The 25530-nt window shown below is 42.4% G+C and overlaps 1 protein-coding gene and 1 long non-coding RNA gene across 8 annotated transcripts in view; one reads left to right on the top strand and one right to left on the bottom strand.

The window, feature by feature from the left end:
• RBMS1 (RNA binding motif single stranded interacting protein 1) overlaps positions 1-11565 on the top strand; it is a 205813-nt gene extending 194248 nt beyond the window's left edge. For 5 of the 6 annotated variants that reach the window (XM_074363771.1, XM_074363776.1, XM_074363773.1 and 2 more), the window contains exons 10-14: positions 3032-3082; positions 5716-5826; positions 6732-6812; positions 8060-8144; positions 8923-11565. In XM_074363771.1, coding sequence (XP_074219872.1) covers positions 3032-3082; positions 5716-5826; positions 6732-6812; positions 8060-8137 — 321 coding nt within the window. In that variant the 3' untranslated portion in view covers positions 8138-8144; positions 8923-11565. Of the gene's footprint in view, positions 1-3031; positions 3083-5715; positions 5827-6731; positions 6813-8059 lie in introns of all 6 variants that reach the window. The other variant, XM_074363770.1, reaches the window with a different exon arrangement.
• The window catches only part of LOC123613194 (uncharacterized), a 171659-nt gene that overhangs the window by 40403 nt on the left and 105726 nt on the right, over positions 1-25530 (bottom strand). For both annotated transcript variants that reach the window (XR_012507001.1, XR_006720531.2), the window contains exon 2: positions 22795-23340. This is a non-coding gene — a long non-coding RNA (uncharacterized LOC123613194). The remainder of the gene's footprint in view (positions 1-22794; positions 23341-25530) is intronic.

Below are 25530 nucleotides of genomic sequence, written 5' to 3'. Positions count from 1 at the left end.
GAAAGAGAATTGCCATTAGGTACAAGACAGAGTAGGTGTGTGGCCTTGCCGTCATTAATTTGCCAGCAGGAACTGACGAAAGAGCAAATACACGTGCTAATAAATAAAGACTTGTCTCTGTGAGGTAACAGCAGGTGGGCAGTGCAGTGAGATTTGAGGCCAAAAAGGGGGAGGTGACTCCCTGTTCAGGTTATTTTGTGCAGAGGCTTTACCTTCAACTCCCAACTTAGAACAGAGATCTCATTAAGCACCAAGTTGTAATATTGGTCTGGTGTTACTGCAGGGTTAGCTCCTATTCCCCATGAACCCGCTGGTGCACGTGCATTTCTTCTCCTGCATCAGAGTGCCTCTCACTGGGTTACTGCCTTGGCCCAGACAGGAACATACAACAGAGTTCAGTTACAGAAATGGGAGTAGACTTTTGTTGACTGTTGCCATCCTGTGTGCCTAAAGTAAACTTTTGTGTATTCTTGTTTTTAAAACAATTGAACTAGACATTGTAGCCTTGATTTCTGGGGTAGTGGGGACAACAACATCTAATGACCATGTTAGTTTACTTCTGTAAGCCTCAGTTATCTCATCTTTAAAATGGGGATAATAATGGTTTCTCTCTCATAGGCTTATCTCTTAAGAACTAAAAGAGATTATCTATGTAAAGAGCTCAGCTTGGTACTTGGCATATCATTAGCACTAGTAAATGTTAGCTATGATTATCCTCATCGTTTACATCCAGGATTAACTGGCTAACAAGAGTATATCCATTCTGCTTTTTAAAAATAACAGATCAGTCAGTGTAAGCAATATCCTAAAGCTGGTTCTGTCTAAAAGCATGAAAGTAGCTTTGAATAACAAAGAAGTGAGTAAAAGCACTAAAGCCGAAGTTTTAAAGTAGCACTCAGCCTTCCTCAGCTCTTAGGTTCTTTTCCTAAGTGGTCACTCACTTCTTTTCCTCTCTCTGGGTTGTCCAGTTACTTATGCTGGTGCTTCAATCTGCTGGGCATGGCATTCACTTATTTACTGTCTCTTTAATGATTTTGAACTTAGGATTTCCATTTTCCTTGCTTGTATAAGATCAGTGAGATCTCCTCTAGTGCATTTTCTTAATTAACCGTTCCTATATCTGATACTGAAAGTTAATCTTCTTCTTAACTATCTGAACTTGGAAAAAACAGGGAAAAAGTAAGCTTATTCTTGCAAATGAAAGATTATGCATATTAATTTGAACATATGCTGCTATAGATATTTACAGCCATGACTGCATCTCCCCACCACCTTTTTTTCTCTCTTTACTATAAAAGCCATGAGCATTTTAGCCACAGAATTATTTCATAGAATAAAAAAAAAAAATTAGGAGACCAGCGTTGGTAATAGATTAGAAGTACCTAACTGGAAAACATTTCATTTCAAAGGCCTGATTTCTTCTTCTGGGCATTCTGCATTTCCCTAAGATACATGTGGAGTTTCATTCCATTTGCCTAGCACTCAGTGCTATAACCTCTAAGGCTGATTCTCAAGCCCTTAAGTTCAGGGACCCAATGGGATCAACCAGTGAGCTTTCAGTGGTCAGTGATTCTCTTAAATTGTTTGCAAAGTGTCTCTGGTGTGTATGCAGTTAGTTGGGGAAAAAAAGATCTGTTTCCTTCATCAGATTTTCAAAGGTATTGATGATCCAAAAGAGGGTAAAGAATCAATAATAAAGAGATTATAGGACATAGATTATTATTCCCATTTTATAGTTAGGGAGAATTGAGGAATAGAAATTGACAGCAGCTAATTAGCTGCTTAAGAAAGAAAATTGGATTAGATGTCATGGCTCCCTAACCCTGTAATGCTGTACGCTATTAGATTATTAGAACCACTGAAGCATACCAGAAATGAGCACATCTGGCCCAAATTGGGGTCTGTGGGGAGCTGCTTGCCTCCCTGTGATTTATTCAGCGAAGGCCTTGCTCTCGGGTTGGAGTGGGCCTGTCTCCACTAAACCACCATATGCTTATACAGTTGGATTTGAGAAATTGGCATCTAAAAGAAACCACCAGTATCCCAATGGGGAAAGGCTGCAGTCCAGATAACTGAAATGTTAACAAGGCAGAAGCACTTAACTTTGGTCTGCCTTAGGTGGCAAAGGAAACCAGAGAAAACAAGTATCGGGGCTCTGCTATCAAGGTAAATCACAATGCCTTCTTCCCCGTCTCCTCTGTGTAGCACCTCTGAAGTTAAAAGCAGGGGATAAGATACAGGAGGGTTTTACTGTGAAAAGTTAGAGACTGAAACCTATTTTGAAATCACATAGTCTCAGGAAAGCTCTGGGTATCAAGAAATGGACCACTGTTTTTTCCCTCTGGAGTGGCTGAGACTACACACGCTTTCTTTCCTGCCACAGAACCTGACTCTCATGCCTTACTTCTCAATCCAGAGGGTCTGCAGTAGATGCCCTTTTGACCGTAGATGTCAGCATCTGATTACTGAGGTTCAATTTCCTAAATCTGGATTTCAGATTTTAATGTTTCACACTAACTAGAAATTGTCAACCACCAGGCAAGATTTCTGAAATTTAATGTCCTGGGTAACAAAAAGGGATTGAATTTGGTTATTCTTTTTAAACAATAAGCACATACTTTTAAGGATTAGTTTCTGATAAGATGTGCTGGAATTAATTCTCATTCCTCTGTATCCCTAAAACACCTATGTTCATGCCTTGATTGTAACACTTCACTTGTTTATCTCCCTTGCTTACAGAGTAAATTTCTTGAGGGTGGGGCCCATGTCTTATTCGCCTTTTTCTCTTTGGTGCTTGGTACTCAGTAAATACTTCTTGAGCGGACAAATGGAACTTGGTTTTACATAATCATTTCATCCTATTCAGAGTGGCCAGTTTGTCAAGAACTCTAACTGTCTTAATCTTTTTAATCATTGATAGTATTATTTCCTTATTTTCCTTCTGTAGATTTTAACATGATTAAGAGTTCTAGAGAAATAGGTAGCATTCCAGTGGAAATCAGTGTTTCTTTCAAAATCCTTCCTTTTCTAGGTGCAAAGTCCTTCTTGGATGCAACCTCAACCATATATCCTACAGCACCCCGTAAGTTTGTCATTTTAATGGCTTTGTGGTTTGCAAGTGAACTCTGTTATACGTTAAAAACCATTCTCTGGGTTAAAACCATTTGCCCCAAGATGGTGTAGGATTTAGGAAATTTTAAGCACGAAGTACAAGACTGTACAAATTGATTATAAAATTTCCACTCACCCTTGTCTTAAATTGGTAGTTGACATTAAGTTAAATTTGCAATCTGTGAGAACTTACAAATTTAAAAATTCAATTGAACGATTTCTTACATTTAAGTTTTAAAATTGCTAAATTTTAACTGCACTTGGGATGAAATAGCTGTCTTTTTTTACATTATGTTTAATGCAAATATAAAGTGTTCAAAATTGAACTAGTTTTTCATCAGTGTTATAATCTCCATAGAGAGACTAAGTAAGTACTAAAGTAGCAACAGCTTCTTTAGTAAATAATAAACACTTCTTTATATTAAATTTTTAATTGATTTTTTAATATACTTCACCTCATTAGATAGCATATTTCATGTGTTTTTCAAAGATACGTAAAATACAGTTTGTTGAGTTGAAACATGGGTTTAAAAAGTTGAAAAATAAAGGTGGAAAACAAAATCATAAAAAAGGCTAAGAATGCCTCACAGAGTGACCGACTTGCTTGCCATGGTGTGGCCACAAGTTTGGCCCTAAGCTTTCTAGTAACTGATGCAAAATGGGAATGCTGATAAGCAATATAGTTCACAATACTCGTAAGAACAGATGAGTTGCTTAGGAAAAGCACACTATTCTTGGCCTTAAGATGAGACAGGACTTTCTCTCAGGACAACTTCCTAAAGTGGACACGATGCAGTGTCAGACCATGTGTGTGAAACAGCAGTCTAGGGACATGCTGTGAACAGGAAGTTGCTGAGATGACTTTGAAGAAGCAGGTAAAACGTGTAGTCCATACACAGGAGAAGAGCTCTCTGATGATATGTGTTGCGTGTCTGTATAAACACACACGTCGCAGCACACACGGGCACATGTGCACGTACAACCACACATACTTACGCATACACGCATATTTATACCCACGAAGTCACACATACACAAGTGCCCAGGGCAGTCTGCGTCCCTGGTCCTTTGTGCTGCCTGGTTTGGAATGCTGGCAAGCAGCCCACTTGTCGTTTGAGGGCTTCTGAGTACAGGAGCTCCTACAGAGGACTGAGTAAAAGCAGCAGGAAACTCCTCCCACGTGTGCTGGGCTTCTCCGTCATTTCCGTGTTACCACACACTTTTTGATGATGCACATTAAAATTTTTAAAAGGCAAACAATGTCTTGTGAAATGTATGAATAAGAAACTATTTCTGACATGAATCTATATCCTTTGGGGGGGGTCGTGTGGGGGACAACATTTTAAAGACAAAGGTGGCACATCTCCCAGTTCAATGACTTTGAAACAGTAGTGGTGTGTGCAGAAGGCTACTTCCCTTTCCCCACCCGGATTTGGGCTGCACGCAGCCAGAATTAAAGTGCCTGCACACCAGTCTGCCTTCAACTGTGTATCTGATTACCAATAAATAACGGTGTATTTAAGGGATGAGTCAGATACAGTGATACCAAAACCTAATATTGATATTTGTAGGGTGTATCAGAATAATTGCATTCTCAGGCAACTGGGTGATTGCAAAAGTAAGAGGAATGCTATAATCCATAAAGATATTATAATACGATAAATTAGAGAAAATGGGAGAATCGGAAACAGAACTAATTAAATTTTGGTTTATACAATCAATGTACAATCATGTCATCATTATAAATGATGATAATGACAGCTAGGCAATAAGTTAGGTAAATATTTGTAATAGAATGTTAAGTTAAAAGCAAAGCCCAGGATATGAAATTGTGTGTGCTGGTTGCAGCTCTGTAAAAACACGCAGAGGCCAGAATCTGGGCAGTGGTCCCCTGACGGTGCTGTCAGCGCTGTATTAGAGACAGGCCTGTTTATATGGATGATTTTTTCACCCCTCCTCTGCATTTAACTCTGTTTAACTTTATTTTTAATGACCAGCATGTTTTCAAATGAAATGAAAGACTTTGAAATCGGGTTATTTATCTTATCTGAATCTGCTTCCCTCCCCCGGTACCAAATTGTAGTTAAGAGCTCAGAGGAACACTGAGTGAAGAATGTGCTCTTGACCCTAACAGCCTGATCTTGAATCAGATGACTATCTTTTTTTAACACTGGTAAACAAAACACTGTATTTGTAACATTCAATATAGTGTATTGTTTTGCGACAGCCTAAAACATCAACTGTCATCTGTTAAAGAAAAACATTAGGAAAGCATTCTGTAACCCTAGCCAATCAAAAATAGTTTGCATTTCCTATCACAGCGCCCCCTGTGGCCTAGCTTGTTTACAGTTAAGTGAAGGTGAAGGGAGAGGTGTTTAACACTGGGATTTCTGTGAAGTGAGTGCTCTTTAAAAAGTCTCAGGAAGCACAATCTAGAAGAATATTTTTAAGAAATCATTTATGATATCATTTGCGAGGTTGAAGAGAGGTTATTTTTGCTTCATATTCCTCAGCAGACTAAGGCATTTCCTTTGCAGAAGGTGGCTACAGAATCTTCACTCCCTCCCTCCGTTTGTCTCACTTGCTCTGTCTCTGACTCCCCAGGGTGCCGTGTTAACCCCCTCGATGGAGCACACCATGTCACTACAGCCCGCATCTATGATCAGCCCTCTGGCCCAGCAGATGAGTCATCTGTCACTAGGCAGCACTGGAACAGTAGGTGGCAAATTACTATCGTGTGTCTCGGCAAACAGAGGAGGGTACATTCATGCAGTCTGTGTCCTCCTTGTCAGTTATAGGCTGTGTGGTGTCAAAGAATATATGTGATACCCTCGCACCTCCCACATTGTCTCCCACACAGTAAACACTCCGATATTCCTTGATTAATTGACGAGCTGAAAGTCTGCCCCCTGGGTGTCCCTGTCTGCTTTATCTGACTCTAGCATCCACACAGGACCACTTCTAGCACTAGTAACGGGTGTCATTCATTCACACCCGCAGACCTGGTCTCATGAAGCCAAAGAGGAAAGTGATACATGGTAGTAAAAGCAGGGGATTCTTCCTCATCTATTTTTTGTATGTATTTTGGAGGCACTGAATCACAATCTTAATACTGTTTTCCCCAAGTCCGGGGGACTCAGTTTGATACTGGGTCGAGCGGATGCCAAATTAACTTCCAAAGTTGATACGTGTAGCGTTAAGATGCTAAAAATGGCTTTTAATTGAAGAACACGGGGTTTTCCTGACTTACATTCACAGCCAGCAGCAGCAGCTCATCCAGGATAAACCAGGGCCACATCCAGCCAGCGAGATCAAGTTAGAAACCTCTGCTCCCTTTGGGAAAAGATGACTGTCAACATTGGGAAAGCAAGGGTCTGTTTCCTATTTTTCAGTGGCCTGTTAAAGATCTAACAAGTCATTTATTTCTTGGGTCTCCACCTATGGAAACAATTCTAGACACTGGGTCAGGGAGCTGCTGGAAAATGATGAGGTCCTTTAAGGGAGAGATCTTCTAAAATAAAATAGCACATTAATGATACTGCATTATTGAGGACGAGAAACTGTAATGATCTTCACCCACGGCTTATCATTGCCCATCCTGACCATGTTCTTTTTTTCAGTACATGCCTGCCACATCAGCTATGCAAGGGGCCTATTTGCCACAGTACCCACACATGCAGACGGCGACGGTTCCTGTGGAGGTTGGTACAGACCATCCAGTGCCATTCTGGCAATGAGTAGTTTCAGAAGGGGGTAAAATAGAACTCAAGAATCAATCAAAAATCAAACATTTGCATGAAGAGTTGAGTTTAGAGGGAGTATATACCGAGAGTTGTTTCCAACTTTGAAATGTAATTCTCTGCTTACAAATTAGTGCAGCAATATCCAGGCCACACCCCTCAAGGTTCCCAAAAATATTTTCTAAACTTGTAGCACATGTCATACCCCTTCAAGTCTCTATCCTGTCTCCTGTAAAATGATCCTTACAGGCAAATTAAGATAAAGCTGGAGTTTGCAATCCTAGTGCCAAAGATTATATCAATAATAAGAATTATAAAAAAAAAACAAAAATAAGATACTTTAAAAAACTGATTTTCAAAACTGTAACAGAGATGAGGAACAAACCATACCTGTTTCTGTAGAGGCTGTCAGTATAGCTAAATAACTCTTAGTGCTTGCTATTGAAGAAGGCTGACATTTGAATTCAAGTTGGGCAAGAAGCATAGTGTTTTCCTGCAAAGTACTCTTGAAATTCCAAGGAAATTCATCAACCCGGTGGATCCCACCTGCTAGGCAGATCCCATAGGTTCCAATTCCAGAAACAGCCCTAGGACTGTGGCTGGATTTGGGGGGAGGTGGGGTTTGGTTGGTTTTGTTTGCTTCTAAATGATTTAAATTTGCACAGTCATTGACACCCACAGTTACCAGAATCCACAATCCCTTATCTCCAATGCTGAAACAAGTCTGAAAAGAAAAATGTAACTACTTGAGCGAAAAACCAACCTATGGCAAAAACCCAAACTGAACTGATGCAAGACAAGATCTTTACCCCACTTGCCCACATTCACACCTTGCAGCGGAGACCTGTTCACGTGTTTGATTAGACCTAGACCACCTGGGTATATTCTGTGATATACAGCATGTGCATTATTTCAGAATCTAAAATCTGAAAATACTGAATTCCAAGTCACATCTGGCCCCAAGGGATAAGAAACTTGTTTGATAAATTGTAGGTTGATAGGAAAAGACAACTCATAAAAGTCGCAGGAGGTTTTTGAGTCTATCAGACATTTTAACTCCTTAGGGAAATAATTAACCTTGAAAGCTTTATATGACATTAAGAAAATCATCTTTAAAGAGGGCTTGTTTTAGGATGTTGGACTCAGACCTGGGGAGCAGAGTTTGGATTTCATTGCTCACATGTCTCATGTGTTCTGCTTTGTTGTAGGAGGCGAGTGGTCAGCAGCAGGTGGCTGTAGAGACGACTAATGACCATTCTCCATATACCTTTCAACCCAATAAGTAACTGTGAGGTATGAGGGAAAGGTCTCCGTAACTGTAGGGCTCGAGTCAAGGAAAGTCTATGATTTCTTGTATCAAAATGGTACTTAGAACAACTCAGGCTTGGTCATACTGCTTTAATCATGGCCAGGGGATCCAATGTTACTGAAACAATAGAATCAGTGATTTTGTGGATTTGTAGATCAAATATTCTGTTCAAAAAGAACAGTGCCTTATATTGAAGTCAAATATATATTTACTCTCTCCCTCCCTACCCTGCCCCCCCCCCAAAATTGGTAACACATCAGATGACACCAGGTACCAAATTTGTCCTACGGTACATTTATATGCATATTCCATACTTATATTGTTTTAATGCTCACAAACTGAAGGAAATATAGTGTAAGATTTTGCATAACCTAGCATTACAAGATTAGTGATGTCTTGACTGTGAATCTAATGTGACCGTCCTTAGATGGAGAGATTGCTTTCCCAGCCCTCACTTAGACCACAGATCTCAACTTGTCACTTGACCAGGCATATTGCAGTTGCAGGAAAACAGCTGTGTGGAACTGAGAACACCTGGGTTTCTGGATTGCTCTGGTGAAGTATGCTGCAGGTCCCAGATTTGAAAGGTAGACTGGGGGTAGAAAGTGACCCTCAGTTCCAGAGTTTGCATTTTTGGTCTTCCGTCAGCGATGAGCACAGCCTTTCTAAAACACACATATCTTCAAAACAAGAGATGACAAAGCTCTGTGGTATATTATACCAAACTTGCAAAAGCATTTGTCTTTTCTTTTTCTCTTCCAGATGTACAGAAGGGTGTTCTTACGTGAAGAAGGGTGTGAAGGCTGAACAATCATGGATTTTTCTGATCAATTGTGCTTTAGGAAATTATTGACAGTTTTGCACAGGTTCTTGAAAACGTTATTTATAATGAAATCAACTAAAACTATTTTTGCTATAAGTTCTATAAGGTGCATAAAACCCTTAAATTCATCTAGTAGCTGTTCCCCTGAACAGGTTTATTTTAGTAAAAAAAAAAAAAAAAACAAAAAACAAAAAAAACAAAAAAAAAACCCAAAAAACAAAAACAAAAGATTTTTATCAAATGTTACAATGCAAAAACAAAAAAAAAAGAAAGAAAGAAAAAAGAAAAAAAAAAAAAGAAAACTTCAATTTTCTGGGTCTGCACAAAGACCATGAAGACTTTACCCAAGTGCATGACCGGATTTTTGTCGTTTTGTTCATTTTGTGTTTCGTTTGTTTTTTTCAGCTGTATGACATGGGCTTTCTGAAGTTTCAATAGTCCGACTTCACCCATGGTGTTCTGTGCTTGCAATGCGAGTGTTGCCGTAATTCCGTGTTGCCGTCAGTGTCTCTCTTCTTAGCTTTCCGTTTTCCTTTCAATGTAGTGTGAAGTGTCTTATCCTTTTCTATGAATTCCAATTTGCCTTAACTCTTTTGATGCTGTAGCTGTTTCAGTAAAAGTTAGTTCAAACTAATGATGTAGAATGCTTTGACCAAATGGGCTGGTCTATTATGCCTTGTAAAACAGCAGCATAGGGCTTTTAAAAGGTAGTCAATAAAAGTTGCTGAAATTTTGGCTTTTTTAAATATGTAGTAGGTGTTTTTAATGATTTTTCACATAATGTGTAAGGTAGTGAAATGCAAGAAGGGAAAAATGTTTTGTGTGAAACACATTTTCTGACTGGGGAACTTTTAATAGGGTAAATTGTTTGTAAGGCTGTACGCCAACAGTTTCCTCTGATAGTTTGACTGATTTAGGATATCTGCTGTATGATGCAATGTAAAGTCTTTTTTGCCTTTTTTCAGGAAAAAAAACCTAACTTGATGTTCTAGATTTAGTGTAGGTAGCGTGGGGCTGGGGGTGGGGGGCGGGGGAGGGGAGTCACCGAATGTTTTGTCCTTCCTTTATACTAATGATAGTGCTTTAGAATGAGAATGACGCCTGAGATCTGGCAAACCGAAAAAAAATGTTGCTATTGCAACTAAATGGCAAAAGCTAAAAGTAAGGATTTATCTTCAAACATAAGCTGAGATATGAATAGAAGCAAAACAATTGGCTACTAGCTCTCTCTATTATGTAAATCTGAGAAATAAAAATTACTTGGCACTTTTAAAGGTAACTTCACCAAAGACCGAAGAGCCAGTAACCAGTAGCTCCAACTTGTCTCAGCATCACATCTTCTGTGCTCTTTATTTTTGCCGGACCAGTTTGCGGTTAGGAGAATGTGCCTTTTTTGTACCTTTGCATTTAGGTTTTATAATTTTAATTGATGTATGGACACACACAAACAAACAAGCATGAAGGAAGATTTGGATCCAAGCAGTGCCACACTTTACATCATCACTACAAGTGTTAAGTGTAAAGAAAAACCAATTTTGAAACTATGAAATTCCTGATTCATAAATACAGTTATTTCTACTCTAGTACCTATAAGATAATTCACTGTTATTAAAGCTCTTTTATTAAGACAATTGCATACGTTTGAAAAGCAATGGTAAATTAAGTTGTCTTCCAAAACTGTGTACTTGTCTGGTCAACTGTGTGTGATCAGTTATCTACCTCAGAGTCTATTTTCTTTTGTGCTGGGACAGGTTGCTGGCCCTCCCTGTTTCCACAGACCAAATCCTTCCTAGCTCAGGAGCTAGGGCGAAGCAGTTCTTTCTTTCGAGTATTTTTTAGTTCTTAAAATTTATGCTTGTATTTGATTATAGATGTCGGTGACATTTCATAGTTTCAAAAGTCCTTGCTGCTCTGAGAAGTGTAGATTCTAGTGAAAATTACATAGTCATAAGAGAAATGTGTTTTTGTTTTTGTTTTTGTTTCCTTTTTTAAAGTTGTGGTATTATTGGTTCTATGCTCCCTGGAATATTACTGCTTTGTGAAAGTCCAGACCGAATGCAGCACCCTCCTTGTACCTAGTACATTACAAACCTGGGTCTCTCACTACTTGATATTTTTGCATTAGTTAAGACAGAAATTTGATAGCTCAGTTAGAGGGGAGGGGGAAATCTGCTGCTAGAAATGTCTGAACTAAGTGCCATACTCGTCTGGGTAAGATTTGGGAAACATAACCTCTGTACATAAAAAAAAAAATCAGTTAAACATCACATAGTAGACAGCCATTAAATTATAAAAAAAATTAATTTATGAAGAAAGACCTTTTGTACAGATTGAAAAAAAAGATTTTCATAGAGATATCTATATGATCAAGAGAGTTAATTTTTTATTTTTGTTTTACTAGTGCCACAAACTTGCCAGTGGTAACTTATTTGTCCGGTTCAAGATAACTCTGTAGTTTTCTTTCCTAGGACTTGTTGTTAAACGCCAAAAGACATTTTTGAACTGTACATTTGATCAGATTGTTAGCTTTTTCTGTTTTATTTCTTTTGAGAACCTTTGAATAAAAAACATCTGAAATTTTATCTTTCCTGTCAATTTCTTTTAGGTTAGATTAAATGTATATCAGAATTTAATTTCATTTCTGACCTCCCTTCAGCTCAGTGGATTAGTTTAAAAGTGAGTTGAAAATTATTTCAGATGCAATGTGTACTCAAGAATATACTTCCTTTGGAAGAACGGGGCGGGGGGGAACTTTCCACCCCCTTCATTTTCAGTTTTTCAATTCTTGTACAGGGACCAGAGACATCAACTATCAGCTCCCCACATTTCCTCTCAGCAGAGTCCACCTTTGGTCTGTTCTTAAAGACTAAAGAGCCAGACACCCCCTCCTTCTTCCTCCCTGACTTGCCTCTTGACTGTGGCACACTCCATCATTGCCCAGCCAGGAGGACAGAGTAAAAGCAGTGTCCCATCTCTGGTAAGCAAGCTCATGGGTAAGGATTTCAAGATGCTCCTATCCCTGCCTTCATGACCGTGGCCCTCCTTTAGTGACATTGTCTGGCTGTTCCCAGTAGAAGGCTGGGATTGACTGGGAGTGCAGCATTCACTGGGGAGAGATGACACCTCTCTCCCCCACACTGACATGCTTTATGGTAGGCTCTTAGAATGAGAAATTGACTCCTTTTACCCAAGGTGAATGAGATGTTTTTGCGTAGTTGTACAGGGTTTTTTCTGCTGCCCTGTGGTGCTGTTGTGAAACGAGTGGGCAAGAAAAGCATCCACAGCCTCCGTTTCTGCCTGCCTCCCCTGCAACGTGTGCCATGGGATACATGAATTAGACACATGGGTCTTAGGGGACTGAATTTGCCAGAGTGGAGAAAGCCCCACTGCACACTGACTCAGAAAAGGAACCCCGGTCCTTTGATGATAACCAGTGCTTCAGAGAGGAAGGTGTTGGCACAGGAGCGAAGTGTGGCCTCATGGAGATGAATGCAGACGGCTAAGAGTATAAGCTGCGTGGCCTCGTGTCCTGCCCCAGTGTCACGTTGTCCCCAGGCTCTCTCAGATGACTGACCACCAGAGGCAGGAATATACTGTTGGGCTACTGAGCACCTTAGGTTTTGTTAACTTTTTCTTGTCATATTTTAAGATAGCTTGTGTCATGAGTCCTGGGACATCCAGTGGCTGTCTTTTACACGGAAACTGAAAAACACCTTTTCAGAGCACCATTTCTATCTGTGCAACAGGACTGAGCCAGTAGGACACACACAGGACCTGCAGCGCCTTGGGGATTAACCCCAGTTAGCCAAACCGCTGTGGTTCCTCAGCGTAAGAGCCAGAACTTCCTCTTTTGTCTGAGATGGGCTGGGTCCTGGCCTCGGGGTGAAATTCTTGCCTTGGGAGGGAGGGAGGAGGCTGGCCGCTGCTCTCTGGCCTGCATGCTTCCCTGTCTGTGTCCGCGGGGGTGAGGGAGGGCGGTGGGCGGACGTGGAGCCCCGTTTTCTTCCTATCATCCTCGCCCTTCTTGGGCAGTGGTGCGAGGTGACTCCACTGGAGCCTGAATTCCACTCCTCAAATTTCCTAAATGCTTCACTTGGAGAAAGGCGTGCCTCCCAGCCTGAGTGGGGTCCCCCAGATTTTCAGACCAGACTGACCACAAAGGAAAAGATCCAGCGACCTTGGGGTAAAGGTCACAGGCCTGTCACCACCACCCCTTCCCCTACGCACAAAAAGCTTGCGAAGATGGCAAGTGGGTGAGGAGGGAGGAAAACTCCCCTGGGGGTTAAAGAAAAGCCGGGCAGTTTCCTCCCTCAAATAGCATCGTGATGAGATAAGCACCCCTCCCGTCGTGGTCTGGCCGAGAATGCGGGCGCCCCGGTGGGCAGCCAGGCCACGTGGCCGGAGAGGCGCGGGGCTGCGGGCCGCTGCCCACCGGCTCGGCACGGCTGAGAGGCGGTGCCGGGTGCCCGTCTGTGCGGATGAACTCGGCCAGGCCATGGAATCTCGGCCTGCGGCATGGCTCCGAAGCGTCTCCTGTCTTCTACCGCGCTAGGTCTTGGCAGGGCCCGGGAGTGTTCTCCCTCGAGCCACTAGAGGGAGGGTTTTGTCGCTCTTCACCGGCAGCTGCGAGCTCCAGGGCCGAGGCCCGGGAGCGTGTAAATTAGGGCCTCGGAGGGGCGCTGCTGGTGGAAACTGAGCACCTATTTCCAGGCGCACACCGCTGGGGATTACAGGGTTCTTGAACTGGGGGTTCATCGTAAGAACTAACGCACAGATAATCCCATTGCCGGATGCCGGATGCTCCCTCCTAAGAGCGTTGTTGCTCAGACTGGGGAGTAACTTGTATGTGACTTTTAAAGCTCAAGGAAGCCAGGAGCAGGGGAGGAAGCCAAAAGCCTTGCCACACCTCGTGACTCGAAGCTCAAGAAAGTGCTGGCAGTTCTCTCGGCTGCTCAGAATTGAAAACAGGTGGCTTTGGATCGAACACAAACTTTAATGCTATCGTTCCTTTTTCTTTTTTTAATGTGACTTGGAGAGACTGAGATTAGAACTAGGTTATACTGCTCATTTACACAAGATATGGATCGTAAACGAGACTTGCAGGTTTGGAGCCATGTCCTCTGCTTGAATACCTCCAGTGACGGGGCACTTCCCACCTCTCTGGGTATCCTATATCGTTTTGGAAAGCTCTCAAACTTGCTCAAGGAGTCAAATTTTCAACTTTGTCATTTCTACCTGTCAGCTTTAGTTCTGCCAATTGAGAGACCACAGAATAAGTCAGTCATTCCCATTTTTCAAAAGACAAAAGCATAGTGACAGATACCGTATCAGTGATTTAAAGGGGACCAGAGGATGTGACCCTAAAGGGATAGAGCGAGGGAGTCTGGGGGAGTGATGGAACTTCTATATCCTGAATGTGGTGGTTACACAAATCTATATATGTGCTAAAATTCATAGAACTGTACACCAAGAAAAGTCTTTTAGTGTACGGCCATTTATCAAAAAATCTTTTTAAAAAATGAGACAAGTCAGTCATTCCTCGTGTGTGGGAAACTGATAGCTCCACAAATTGTCTCTGGGTTGAAAATTCCTTGTAGCTTTAACTGTCCCTCATCAGCTCTGGCTCCACGCTCCTCTGCACTATCAGCTCATCCTCCAGATGCACCACAGGAGATGCAGGATAAAACCCAGAACCCCAGGAGTAGCCCGGCTCTGCACCGATCTCCCTGGCTCAGCCCCATCCTTCTAGTGCACGTGAAATGGTTTCCTTCTTGACTTCTCAGTTCTTAAAGCTTGTAGCCAATTAAAATCCTTACGTTTCATTTTTTTTTGTCACAATGATTAATTATAATAAAGACATGCAATGGAATATTATGCAGCCATTTTTAAATGAAGACATTTTCACGGCATGAAAAATACTCAGGATAGAAGGTGAACAGGAACTCTTAGGCACACAACTGTAGCTACAGAGTGCTCCTAATGATGAAGCAGTACTTGAGTATAAAAGGGGAGGAGAAGGTACTTCAAAATGCTTAGCTGTGGGTGAAAGGAGTTTGGAAAGTTTGTATTTTCTCATTTATACTTTTCCAAATTTTTCTAGTTGTCTACAATGAAAATATTTTATAAACAAGAAAAAAAACGTAAAGAATGTTGTCAGATCATCGTGAAATTATGCAAGTTGCTATGTTCATTATATTCCAATTGAGCACACTTGATTAATTTTTTACATTTAAAAGATACTGCACCAGAAGTACTTACATCAGAAGACAGAAAGACAACACGATATGGTCCTTTTTGCTCCCTCCTCTCTGGAGACAGCCCACACTCTGTCTATGGAGTGTGTACCTACTTTTACTCTAATCTGAGCACCCAACCCCAACACCTCACGGCCTTTCTCTTGCCTTTTGAAACAGCCTTCACTGTATGTAGTATGTATCCCTAAATAAATCTACCTTTCCTCAACTGTGGCTCGCTCTTGAATTCTTTCCTGCTTGAAGCCAAGTACCCACACTTGGCGGGGCACGTCCCAGGAGCTCAGCCGAGGCCTGGGACACGGCCCTTCTCACACCCCACATCCGCTTTTCCTGCATCATCTTCTTGGGACATTCTTGCAAGGAGACAGCATATAAATGACAATATTTGGAGAAGTAACAAAAGTGTGATCTAAATAAAAAGCTTTGGGAGTTCTGTGATGGGCACCAAGATGACAAACACTCTCTCCTGAGATTCTTACCACTTTCATAAGTGAGGAATAGTTAAAGCTACAAGTGTCACCACCAGTGAGTTTACTGATCAGAATTCACTCCAAAGCAGCTGTTTTCCTCACTAGTTCCTCTGCCTTCTGACAAATGAAATTGTCAGGCAGACAAAGGAAGCCTTTGGTAGCTCTGCCTTTACCAGAGTGAGACCTGGAGTAGATGTCCAAAGACTTGACTTCTTTTGTCACTCCTGCTCTGAAAATATTGGAATGTGTAACAAAAGTGTCATCCTGTTTTGTTCTGTTGTAACCAACCAGGGTGTAGGATACATTCCTAATAAAGTCATTTTGACATTTTTTTTTAACCTATCCTTGGTCAGATGTTCTGCATGCCTGAGATTATGGTTTGCAAACACCTGTGCAGTGTTCTGACCCCCGCCACTGTATCTTGAGAGCTCTTGCTACTTTATTCACAGAAGTCTAGTCCAGAATCCCATCATATCCGCTTTGTTACACATTGCTTTGACATATGCAGGAAAAATACGAATGCTATTCCTGGCTTCTTTGCCCCTTATTTTCTCTTAAGAAATACTGAAGGAACTACTTCTGTTCTTGTTGCATGCATGGTTTTCTTCCTAATGTTTAGCTCTGTTTTAGAGATTTTTCTGATTCCCTTAATTTCACTCTTCCAATGATTCTTCTGTTTTATAAATCTTTATTTTACAAAAGTTTGAAGCAACTTCAGGAAACACAATAAAACAAATTTTAAAAATCAAAGCTGGAGAGGTTAACAATGAAGAGAGATAAGGAGAGCACAGACATAGTTCTGCAAGCCAGAAAACCTCCTCCATCCCTATAGTTGAACTTCAATGATTTTGAGTTTTCTGGCAGCCAAGGTGAAAAGGGAGAAAGGTACACACATCTATAGCTCTTACTGTCAAAGCAAGCAAAGACTACCAGATCCTCTGGAAAAAGATAGCATTTGCTAATTTAAATAGGGACCCCTGCAGGAATCACTGGGCAGTGTCTTCCACATTTCTTTGCCGATACAATCACACCTTCCCAAGGGGATTTCAGGTAGGGCCCCTCAGGGAAAGCCAAGGACAGCACGCCAAAGCACTACTCCATAAAAGTGATTCTGGGAGGCTAGAGACTCATAATGGACATTCTCAGTTAAGTCTCTTCTCAGATGTCCTTCATCCCTCTCACGAAGCCCACGGTTCCAATTCTGAAACACAAATCTGTGTCACAACAGCACAGACATTCTAGGTTTCCTTTCACTTCCACATTCAGCCCCTCAAAGGGAAGAGAGTAGGAAGCCCCAAGTCGTCCTGCCACTCGCTGAGCACTTCAAGTGATGCCTAAGGCCCTTGTCCTGGGTCTTCGGACTCTCGAGAAGCAGCCGGGGGCACGGCCGGGCTGGCGGGCTGGGCAGGCGCTCGCTCCCCTGCGGCAAGGCCTGGGAGCTGGGATATAGGATCACAGGACTTTCCATTACCTGATGCTGTGGCTTTCCAGAGACTCTCACAATTAATCATGCTTCTCTGTTTTTTTCAATCAAATGACCCTTGGGAGCTGAGGAGAACGCATAGGGAACCCCAGGGGTGTCGAGGCACAGCCCTGTATGGTCCACCAGACACAAAGAATTTTTCATGTTTTCTCAATGGGAGTCTTGTGTTTATAAGATCTTTCTCTTTTCCCCCCAAAGTGGTTGTGCTATTAAATGTATTTCTTAAATTAAAAAAAAAAATTGAAACAAAAGTTGCAATACAAAAACATTTTATCCTGATTTATTTGAGAGCAAATTGTCAATCCAATGTTCCATGACCTCTACAAACAAGGAAATTCTCCTACAGGACTACAATGTAACTATCAAAATCGGGAAAGGAATGCTGATACATCACTAATTACTCCAGCAATGCCTTTGTAGTAAAAAGATCCAGTTCAAAATCATGCACTGCATTTTTTCATCATGTTCCTTTGGTTTCCTACAGTCTGAAATATCACCTCAGTCTTTAACTTTTGTGACTGGGACACAGTGGAAGATTCCAGGCTAGTTATTTTGCAGAGGGTCCTCAGATTGGTTTGTTTGACTTTTCCACATGGTTCTACACCTTTGGCAGGAGTATCACCGAAGTGGAGCTGTGTTCTCACTGCATCCCGTTGGGAGGTGTGTGATTTCGTCTCATCATCAGTGATGTTCCTTTTGATCACTTAATTAAGCTGGTGTCTGCCTGGCATCTCCTAAAATTACTCTTTCCCACTTTGCAGTTAGTAAGTATTTTGTGGGGAGATAAGTTTTGGAACCATGTAAATATGCTCAACTTCCTCAAACCTGAATTTATTCATTTACTTGTTTATATGAGTATGGGCTCAGGGTTTCCTATTTTGTTCAATGGGTTCTAAACAATTACAATCCTTATTTTGATTCTCAAACTGTCCCTACCTTGGCCGCTGGGAGCCTCTGCAAGCCAGCTTCTGTGTTTTCAGACATGATCCTGTTACTCCTCAAGCACTTCCTCGCTTGCAGGCATCACCAGATGTCCCAAGCTCACCTTATGCTTCCCTGTTCCAGCCCTGGATTCAGCTATTTCTCCAAAGAGTCCTGGTTCCTTTTAGTGGAGAATGGTCTTCAGGAGGTAAGACTTGGGCACTAGATGTGTTACCGAAAGCAAGTTTGTTTGCCCGAAGCCCAGTGAGGCCAAACAATACCAAAACGTCTAAGTCTGGAGCAGAGAAAGTGTTATTGCTTGGCTGAGCAAGGAGAGAGGATGGTTCATGCCCCCAAAACCCTAAATTCCCTGAAGGATTTTATCTGCGCACTTTTAAAAACTAGTCGAAGGCGGGGCATCTCAGGGTATGTGATCAGCTGTGCACAATTCTCTAATTGGTTGGTGGTGATCAGTCATTAATTGTTTTCAATCCTTAATATCAGAATGGGGGCTACATGCTCATGATCATCAAGTAGTTAATTTCTTCCTTTTGGTGGTGGTATTTCGCGTTTGAAAAACTCAGGAAATATGCATGAGATACTTGTATCTGGGTACTTCAGAGAGGAGCCACAGCAGAGGATATGGGGGAGGGGTCTGTCCCGGGAAGGCCCCACTGGGTCCTGCTGGGTTACAGTTCCCCCTTTTCTCAAATACTCCTCAATCTTGAGGAGAACAGGTGCTGGACAGGAAGAGGTTAATCATAAACTCGGCAGAGGAACTGGGTTTCAATCTCCAACTCTGTTTCATCCTTCCCCAAATCCTTTAGGGAATGGGGCAATGACCACACTGACCAATTCCTGCTGAAATGGGGCATGGTCCTACCTCGATTTGGGAGATGGACACTGAGTTGGAAATATTCCTGAGTTCCAAGTCCTGGATCTGAGTCTTGTATGATTAAGATCTCCTTCCCTGAGGAATTCAGGAGAACAAGCCTGAAAACCAGTCTAGACCTGGCACTTTGTGGGAGACCTGTAGCCAGATGGCCAATTGTCTACTTTTTGGGCTTTTAACTTTTGATGTGATATTAACATATATACAACAAGAGCTATTGGTCACTATACATCTCCTTTTTTCTGCTAACATCTGATCTAAAGCAACTTTATTGTCTAAAAATTAAATAGTTACAAGAGAACTTGAGGTCATAAGGTTGCAGCTGCCATCTGCCAGCAGACGCGGCTTTGAGAATGGCTGGCAGCATCCCGAGTATGACGCAGCCCAGAAAGTCAGCGTTCTCAACAACGCGGGAACGTGTCTGGAATCACCGCCACAAGGGCCACCTAGCTTTACCTTGGATGTCTGAACCACAGCTGCTCCATTTTGACTTTCAAATGCATTCCCCTCCTCAAGGCCAAGGCAGATGTATAATGCATGTCCAAAATGCCCTAAAACAGGCATCACTGGTCAGTAAAGTTTAAGTCAAACCATGCATAAGCCAGAATGACTTCCCCATACCTCAGTAGGTGCACATTTCCCCTTTTGATTACAAGTCTTTTAATAGAAAGCATTGATGATCAAAATCTCTGTCATTCTGTGCTGGGGTGGTGGCTCCTGCCCCAGGTTTAGATCATGTCCCTGGTGCTAGGCCTCCTTTATATTTGCCCGGTTATCCACGTTGGGGGGAAAACGAAGCAGACATTGTGAACAGGCTCAGAGGTATGTTAATGGGGAAGCACCTTACAGGCCATACATTTTATCACTTACACCCAGGTGTTACACAAGCACCGTACATGTGCTTTTAGCAACAGGCTTACAGCAGGCATTGTTACACATCATGAGTAGTTGTACTCTGTGACAATTCCATTAGAGAATTCTCTTTCCTAAACATTGGGGGCAATACTGATAGAGAGACAAACACGTGGTAAACAGTTCATTTAGAAAACATAGATTAAAAGCCAGTAATACTTCAGACAACCAAAAAATTTCAACCATATTCACCAGTTCACTCAATCCTGTGCAATCAACCCCTTTTTACTAATAGTTTTATGAAATTAGAGTTTTCATTTGACTTCTTAAATATCCCACCCAGCTCAGCAGTATGAGTTTTTTTTTTCCTTTTTCAGTTTTATTATGTAGAATTATTAGTTCAACTGCACAAATACATTATATTGCATGTAAATACATACATACAGTATATTCAGCAGTATGATTTAAAAGGAACCCGTACTTGTCAAAGAGTCCCCTTTACAAGCCGTCTGGAAGATGAAGCAGCTATGCAAAGCATCAGTTTGACTGTCTATGGATAACAAAAGACCGAAAAAGGCAAGGTTAAGACCCAGTTACAATGCTTCTGACAAGAGGCTTAATCAAGTTGCTGCAACATAAAGTTTCTCAAGATAACACCAGAATCATGACGGATAGCATCACACCAGGGCATATCTAAATTTCAAAAACTCCATGTAATTTCTAGAATGTCCGTACCAACATTTATCCATACTGTACAAGCTGAGGAGGCTTATCACTCATTTGACAATGTTTCCCATGCAATTCAACATACCAACCAATCCTAGTTAGCTTAATATTTTTCTCTGAGATGTCTCAGGGACCCTCTGAAGCATCCCAAAGTTAGCTGAAGTCAAAAGAACTTCAATTAGAATTCAACAGGAAGTCTGTCAAAAATACCACGTTTCACACAATCCGTTATCAGAGCATTCTAAGTAAACTTGTTCCCTTAACAGAGGAACCAGATTTAGTCCTGCACAGCCTACTTTCAATAACAAAATCCATTTACCCTATCAAGTCCAATCTAATCTCAGCCCGACTAGAAACAACCAGCTCCAGGACCAAATCACTCTTTTCCCTTAAGAAAATGCAATTCCGTTCCTCATCTCTTTTTTTCTTTTACTCAAAACATACATCCTACTTTCCTACTCTACGCTGAAATGCCTCCCCCATTATTTTTAGTAACTTCAATTACATATTTGAAATTAGAATCCTCAATTCTCAAGTCTTAATTTCTACAAGACTTGATAACCAATTGACAAAAAGGGAATAAAAAGAGGAAAAGATAAAAAAAAACTTCCTTTCTAGTGAATGTCTCAGTGTCTTGTTTGAGAATGACCTAGCTATCCAACTATTTAGTAAACTCCCATTATTTAACTTAATTTAGCAAACTCTCAAATGTTAAGCCACCGAATATCTGGGGAGACCACTCTTAAGTAGTCATTCCTAAAACATATTTCTAAAGCGTTCACCCAAAAACTCCTAACTCATTTGCATTTAATTCACTTATAAGAATTTCATCATACCAAATTATTTTTTAATTCCTGCTGACAAACTCTGCGACAGAAACAACATGAACTTATTGGCTTTCAGTTAATCAAGGTACAATAAAAGACATGTCTGTATTGATTATACTAACAAACTTAGGCTAGCTTTAACATCAGGTATCAATTCAATATTGAGTATTTCCCAGATCACATGAACCCTAAATTTGTTCTGCCTAGCATCTTTTATCCTTAGAAGTATTTACTTTGTAAACACTTAAGTCAATTAAGTAGAGCTCATTTACAATTATATACACGATTATACATATATATTATTTGCTCACATTCACATATATTCACATATTCACATATATTATTTGCTCACATTCACATTTCAGCAAAACCAGGGAGAGAGAACAGGATTTGTACTCATGTACCCAGACACAAACACATACCCAAGATAAAAGCCGAAGTAATTGCCGAAGGCCCACTTTGATACAATAGTGGAGCCATTAGGGGCCACTGTTCCCCAGATCTCAGGAATTACTGAGCCCAGTGTTACAATAAAATATATCATCTTCTTTCATTTATGGAAGCACAGCTGAAGGTCTCTCAGTTTTACAAAATACACCCTAGCGGAACTATAAAATGGAACAGAGCTTTGATCATCCATACTTAATTATTCATAGCTGATTTTATCAAATAGCAAGCAAACAACAATTCAAAACGGACTCTCAGAGTCACAGTTCCCTAGTCCCAAAACAGGGGATTCCCAACCAATGCCCCGTCAAACCAAAAGGGGAGAGCCCCACCAACGGCCCACTACAGGCGAAGCTGAGTGGAGGCCAGAAGCCGCAGGCGAAGGCAACGCAACAGGGAAGAATGCGCCGCTGTCGACACACGTGAGCCTCATTATCCAAAGACGTCACAACCAGCCAGTGCAAGTACGGATGCGCACACACATACAAACCACAAACATGGTCCCACAAACAAAAAAATCAGATGAAGTGTAGCCCCAAAATTCCACTCCCACTCCCACATGGAGGCTTCCAGAGTAGCCTGGCTCCCGAAACAGAATGGACCCAGAGCGGCTCCCAGTGCACCCAGAATGGCTCACTTCCTGGAAGGGAACCAGCCCAGGTAAAGCTGGTAGAATTTTCCCACCTTGCACAAGCCAGAGTGGCTCACCGTAAAATGATACACATAAAAACACAAACAATAAACTACAGTTGCACAATCAGCGGAGGTGTAATCTAAGAATTCCACTTCCATTCCCAGACGGAGGCCTCCAAACAGATGCACCCAGCTCGAGAGAGAAAACGGACCCAGAGTGGCTCACAGTCAGCCCGCAGTGGCTCAGTTCCCACAAGGGACGAGTCAGACGAGAATTCCCAGCCAGTGCAAGCTGGAGCGACTTACCTCGCAGTGACTCGGAACGTGGTCCCTCAGCAGCGCTGGAAGTTTCTTGGTTCCAAACAGCCTCATACGTGGGGCGGCCGGCTCCTGCCCGGGCGAGTCTTTCCCAGTTCCCTGGAGTGAACTGAGCTCTTGCGGTTGCTGGGACCCAGGGAAGGGGCTGCTGCCTCTGGCCAGGGTTGAACTGCCGCAGGCTCAGACCCCTAGGCTGCCTTCAGCAAAATTGTTACTGAATGCAAGTTTGTGTGCCTAACACACAGTGAGGCCAAAAAATACCAAAACGCTTGCGTTTGGAGCAAAGAAATATTTACTGCTGGGCCAAGCAAGGAGAGAGGATGGCGCATGCCCCGGAAACCCTGAACTCCTTGAAAGGGTTCAGCTGAGCCTTTTTAAAGGCTCGGTGAGGGAGGGGCAGCCCAGGATTGGGATCAGCTGCGCACAATTCTCTGATTGGTTGATAGTGATCAATCTTTAAGTACCAGAGGTCCGGGGGCTGTTCTTAAGATCATCAAATAGTTAATTTCTTCCATTTGGTGGTGGCTTTAGCCTCTGAAAAATGAGAGAAATATGCATGAGATACTATTATCTGAGTACTTCAGAAAGGAGCTACAACAGAGGATATGGGGAAGGGGTCTGTCCTGGGAAGGCCCCCATAGGGTCCTGCTTGGTTACAGATGTACTCTTTGCTACTGACATGTCACTGTTTCCAAGCCTTGTCACTGAATAGGGTTAAGGAATGTGTATGGATAGGGGTGTGGGTGTGCGACACACACACACATCTGCATTTTTGACATGATCTATAAACACTGAAAAACATGTTTGCACACCATACTCCAAGTCCAATCCAACAGGACAGGGTTCTTTTCCCTTATCTGTCATTCTCTTTTCTTGCAGCAAGGAACCTGGTTCCTTCCCAATAGCCTTGGTACGTGTACTCACTCAGTCCCCTGTATGTGACCAACCTCCCACCTCTGACATCACCCTCTTGGCTGGTGGAACACCTCAGCTTTGCTCTCCTGCTCAGGCCCTCACATCTTGCTCCGTGTGGGAGTCTGGGGTGATGCGGAAGTTGGTTCTCCTGCTCTGCCCAGAGGGAGATAGAACCGTAAGTCACCATAAGTCATGAGACAGGCGTAATTCTGCCATTACAGGGTAAGTGCTCTCCCAAGGAAGGGAGCCTTCTGTGTTGTGCCATTAATCTGCCCCATGAAGTCCGCTTTCCTCCCACCGTCAGATGGTACAGGATAGAGGTTTGAAAAAAACAACTGAAGAACAAGAGTGGTGTGGAAGTGGAAAATCCAAAAGCGAGATATAAAAAGAGACATGGGATGAGGACAGAAAGAAGAGAAAAGTAAAACAAAGAGAAAGGGACATAGGTAGGAAAAGGAATAGGAGGAAGTTTGAGTAGCAGAGAAAAAGAAGATTTTTAAACTGTTCCTACAAAGCCGAGCCTTGGAACAGCAGTCTCTGAAACTAGCATCTCTTTGGGCATCCACAAAGCCAAACAGCCAGGCTTATCTGGCTGCTTCTCCTCTTTCTTAGTTACTTATAACCGTAGAGGGTGATGAAAACCCTGTTTTCCAGTTCAGCACTGGGAGCTGGGTATTGGCTCTTTGCTCCTCCAGATGGCTCTTTTTAATTGTCTGCCTCCCGAGACTGACCTCAGGGCAGCGTCAAGCAGGCTCCCTTGCCTCAGGCTTCCGTCTGGGTCAGGCCACTGTGAGGTACCTGCAGCCAGTGGGCTGGAGGGAAGACTGGGCAAGGCTCATTGCCCAGGCCTCTCCCTGTGGGCCCCGGGCTGGCAGTGTCCCTGTCATGGGTTGAACTGTGCCCCCCACCAAATTTATATGTGAGGGCCTGATCCCCAGTACCTCAGCATGTAACGGAATTTAGAAATAGGGCCTTTAAAGAAGTAATTAAGTTAAAATGAGGTCAACAGGGAGGCCCTAATCAAATACAACTGGTGTCCCTGTACTAAGACGATATCTAAACACAGATACAGGCACAAAGGGAAGACAGTGTGAAGACACGGGGAGAAGACAGCCACTCATGAACCGAGGAGAGAGGCCTCAGAAGAAGCCAGCACTGCCAGGACCTCGATCTTGGACTTCTAGCCTCCAGAATTGTGAGAAAATGGATTTCCGTTGTGTAAGGCACCCAACCATGTACTTTGCTAGGCATTCTGGGCGAACTAAGGAAGTTCCTCTACCCAAATCCCAGGTGCTGACAGTGCTCCCTGGCCTGGAGCCAGAGCTCTCCTGGGCTTGTATCTCTGCTCCCTGCCCGGCCTCTGGGCTTAGGGGAAGGAAGAAAGGGCTCCCTGCTATTGCTGCTCTACCATGGCTGGTTTCCCTTTGCTCTTATCTTATCTTACCTTATCTTAATTTAACTCTCTTCAATGACCCCATTCGAGTGTACCAGTATTACTGGCAGGAGCTTAGGCCAATCCACTTGTTTCCCTCACAGTTTGCCTGAGTTGTTCCTAAAATATAATCCTACCCAGCAGAGACAGACCAGGACAGTTCATCAGGTGCGATGAACCCTTCTGCTGTCTTACTGTGTGAAAAACATTTTCTGAAATTTTGTATGATGACAAGAAGCTGTCGGAATATGCAACCTAGCAGTGAGCTCTGCGTAAGTCAAGACACCACGTCCGGTTAGCCCAGGAAACGCTGACATCATACTAGATGGAAATTTATTAATAAACTTTCAGCAGAGTCCTTGCCTTGCTGGTGGATG

The sequence above is a fragment of the Camelus bactrianus genome, chromosome 5, assembly GCF_048773025.1.
Source record: "Camelus bactrianus isolate YW-2024 breed Bactrian camel chromosome 5, ASM4877302v1, whole genome shotgun sequence".
Lineage (NCBI taxonomy): Eukaryota > Metazoa > Chordata > Mammalia > Artiodactyla > Camelidae > Camelus > Camelus bactrianus.
Note: the sequence above shows the minus strand (reverse complement) of the source record. Positions and strands in the feature narration are given on the sequence as shown.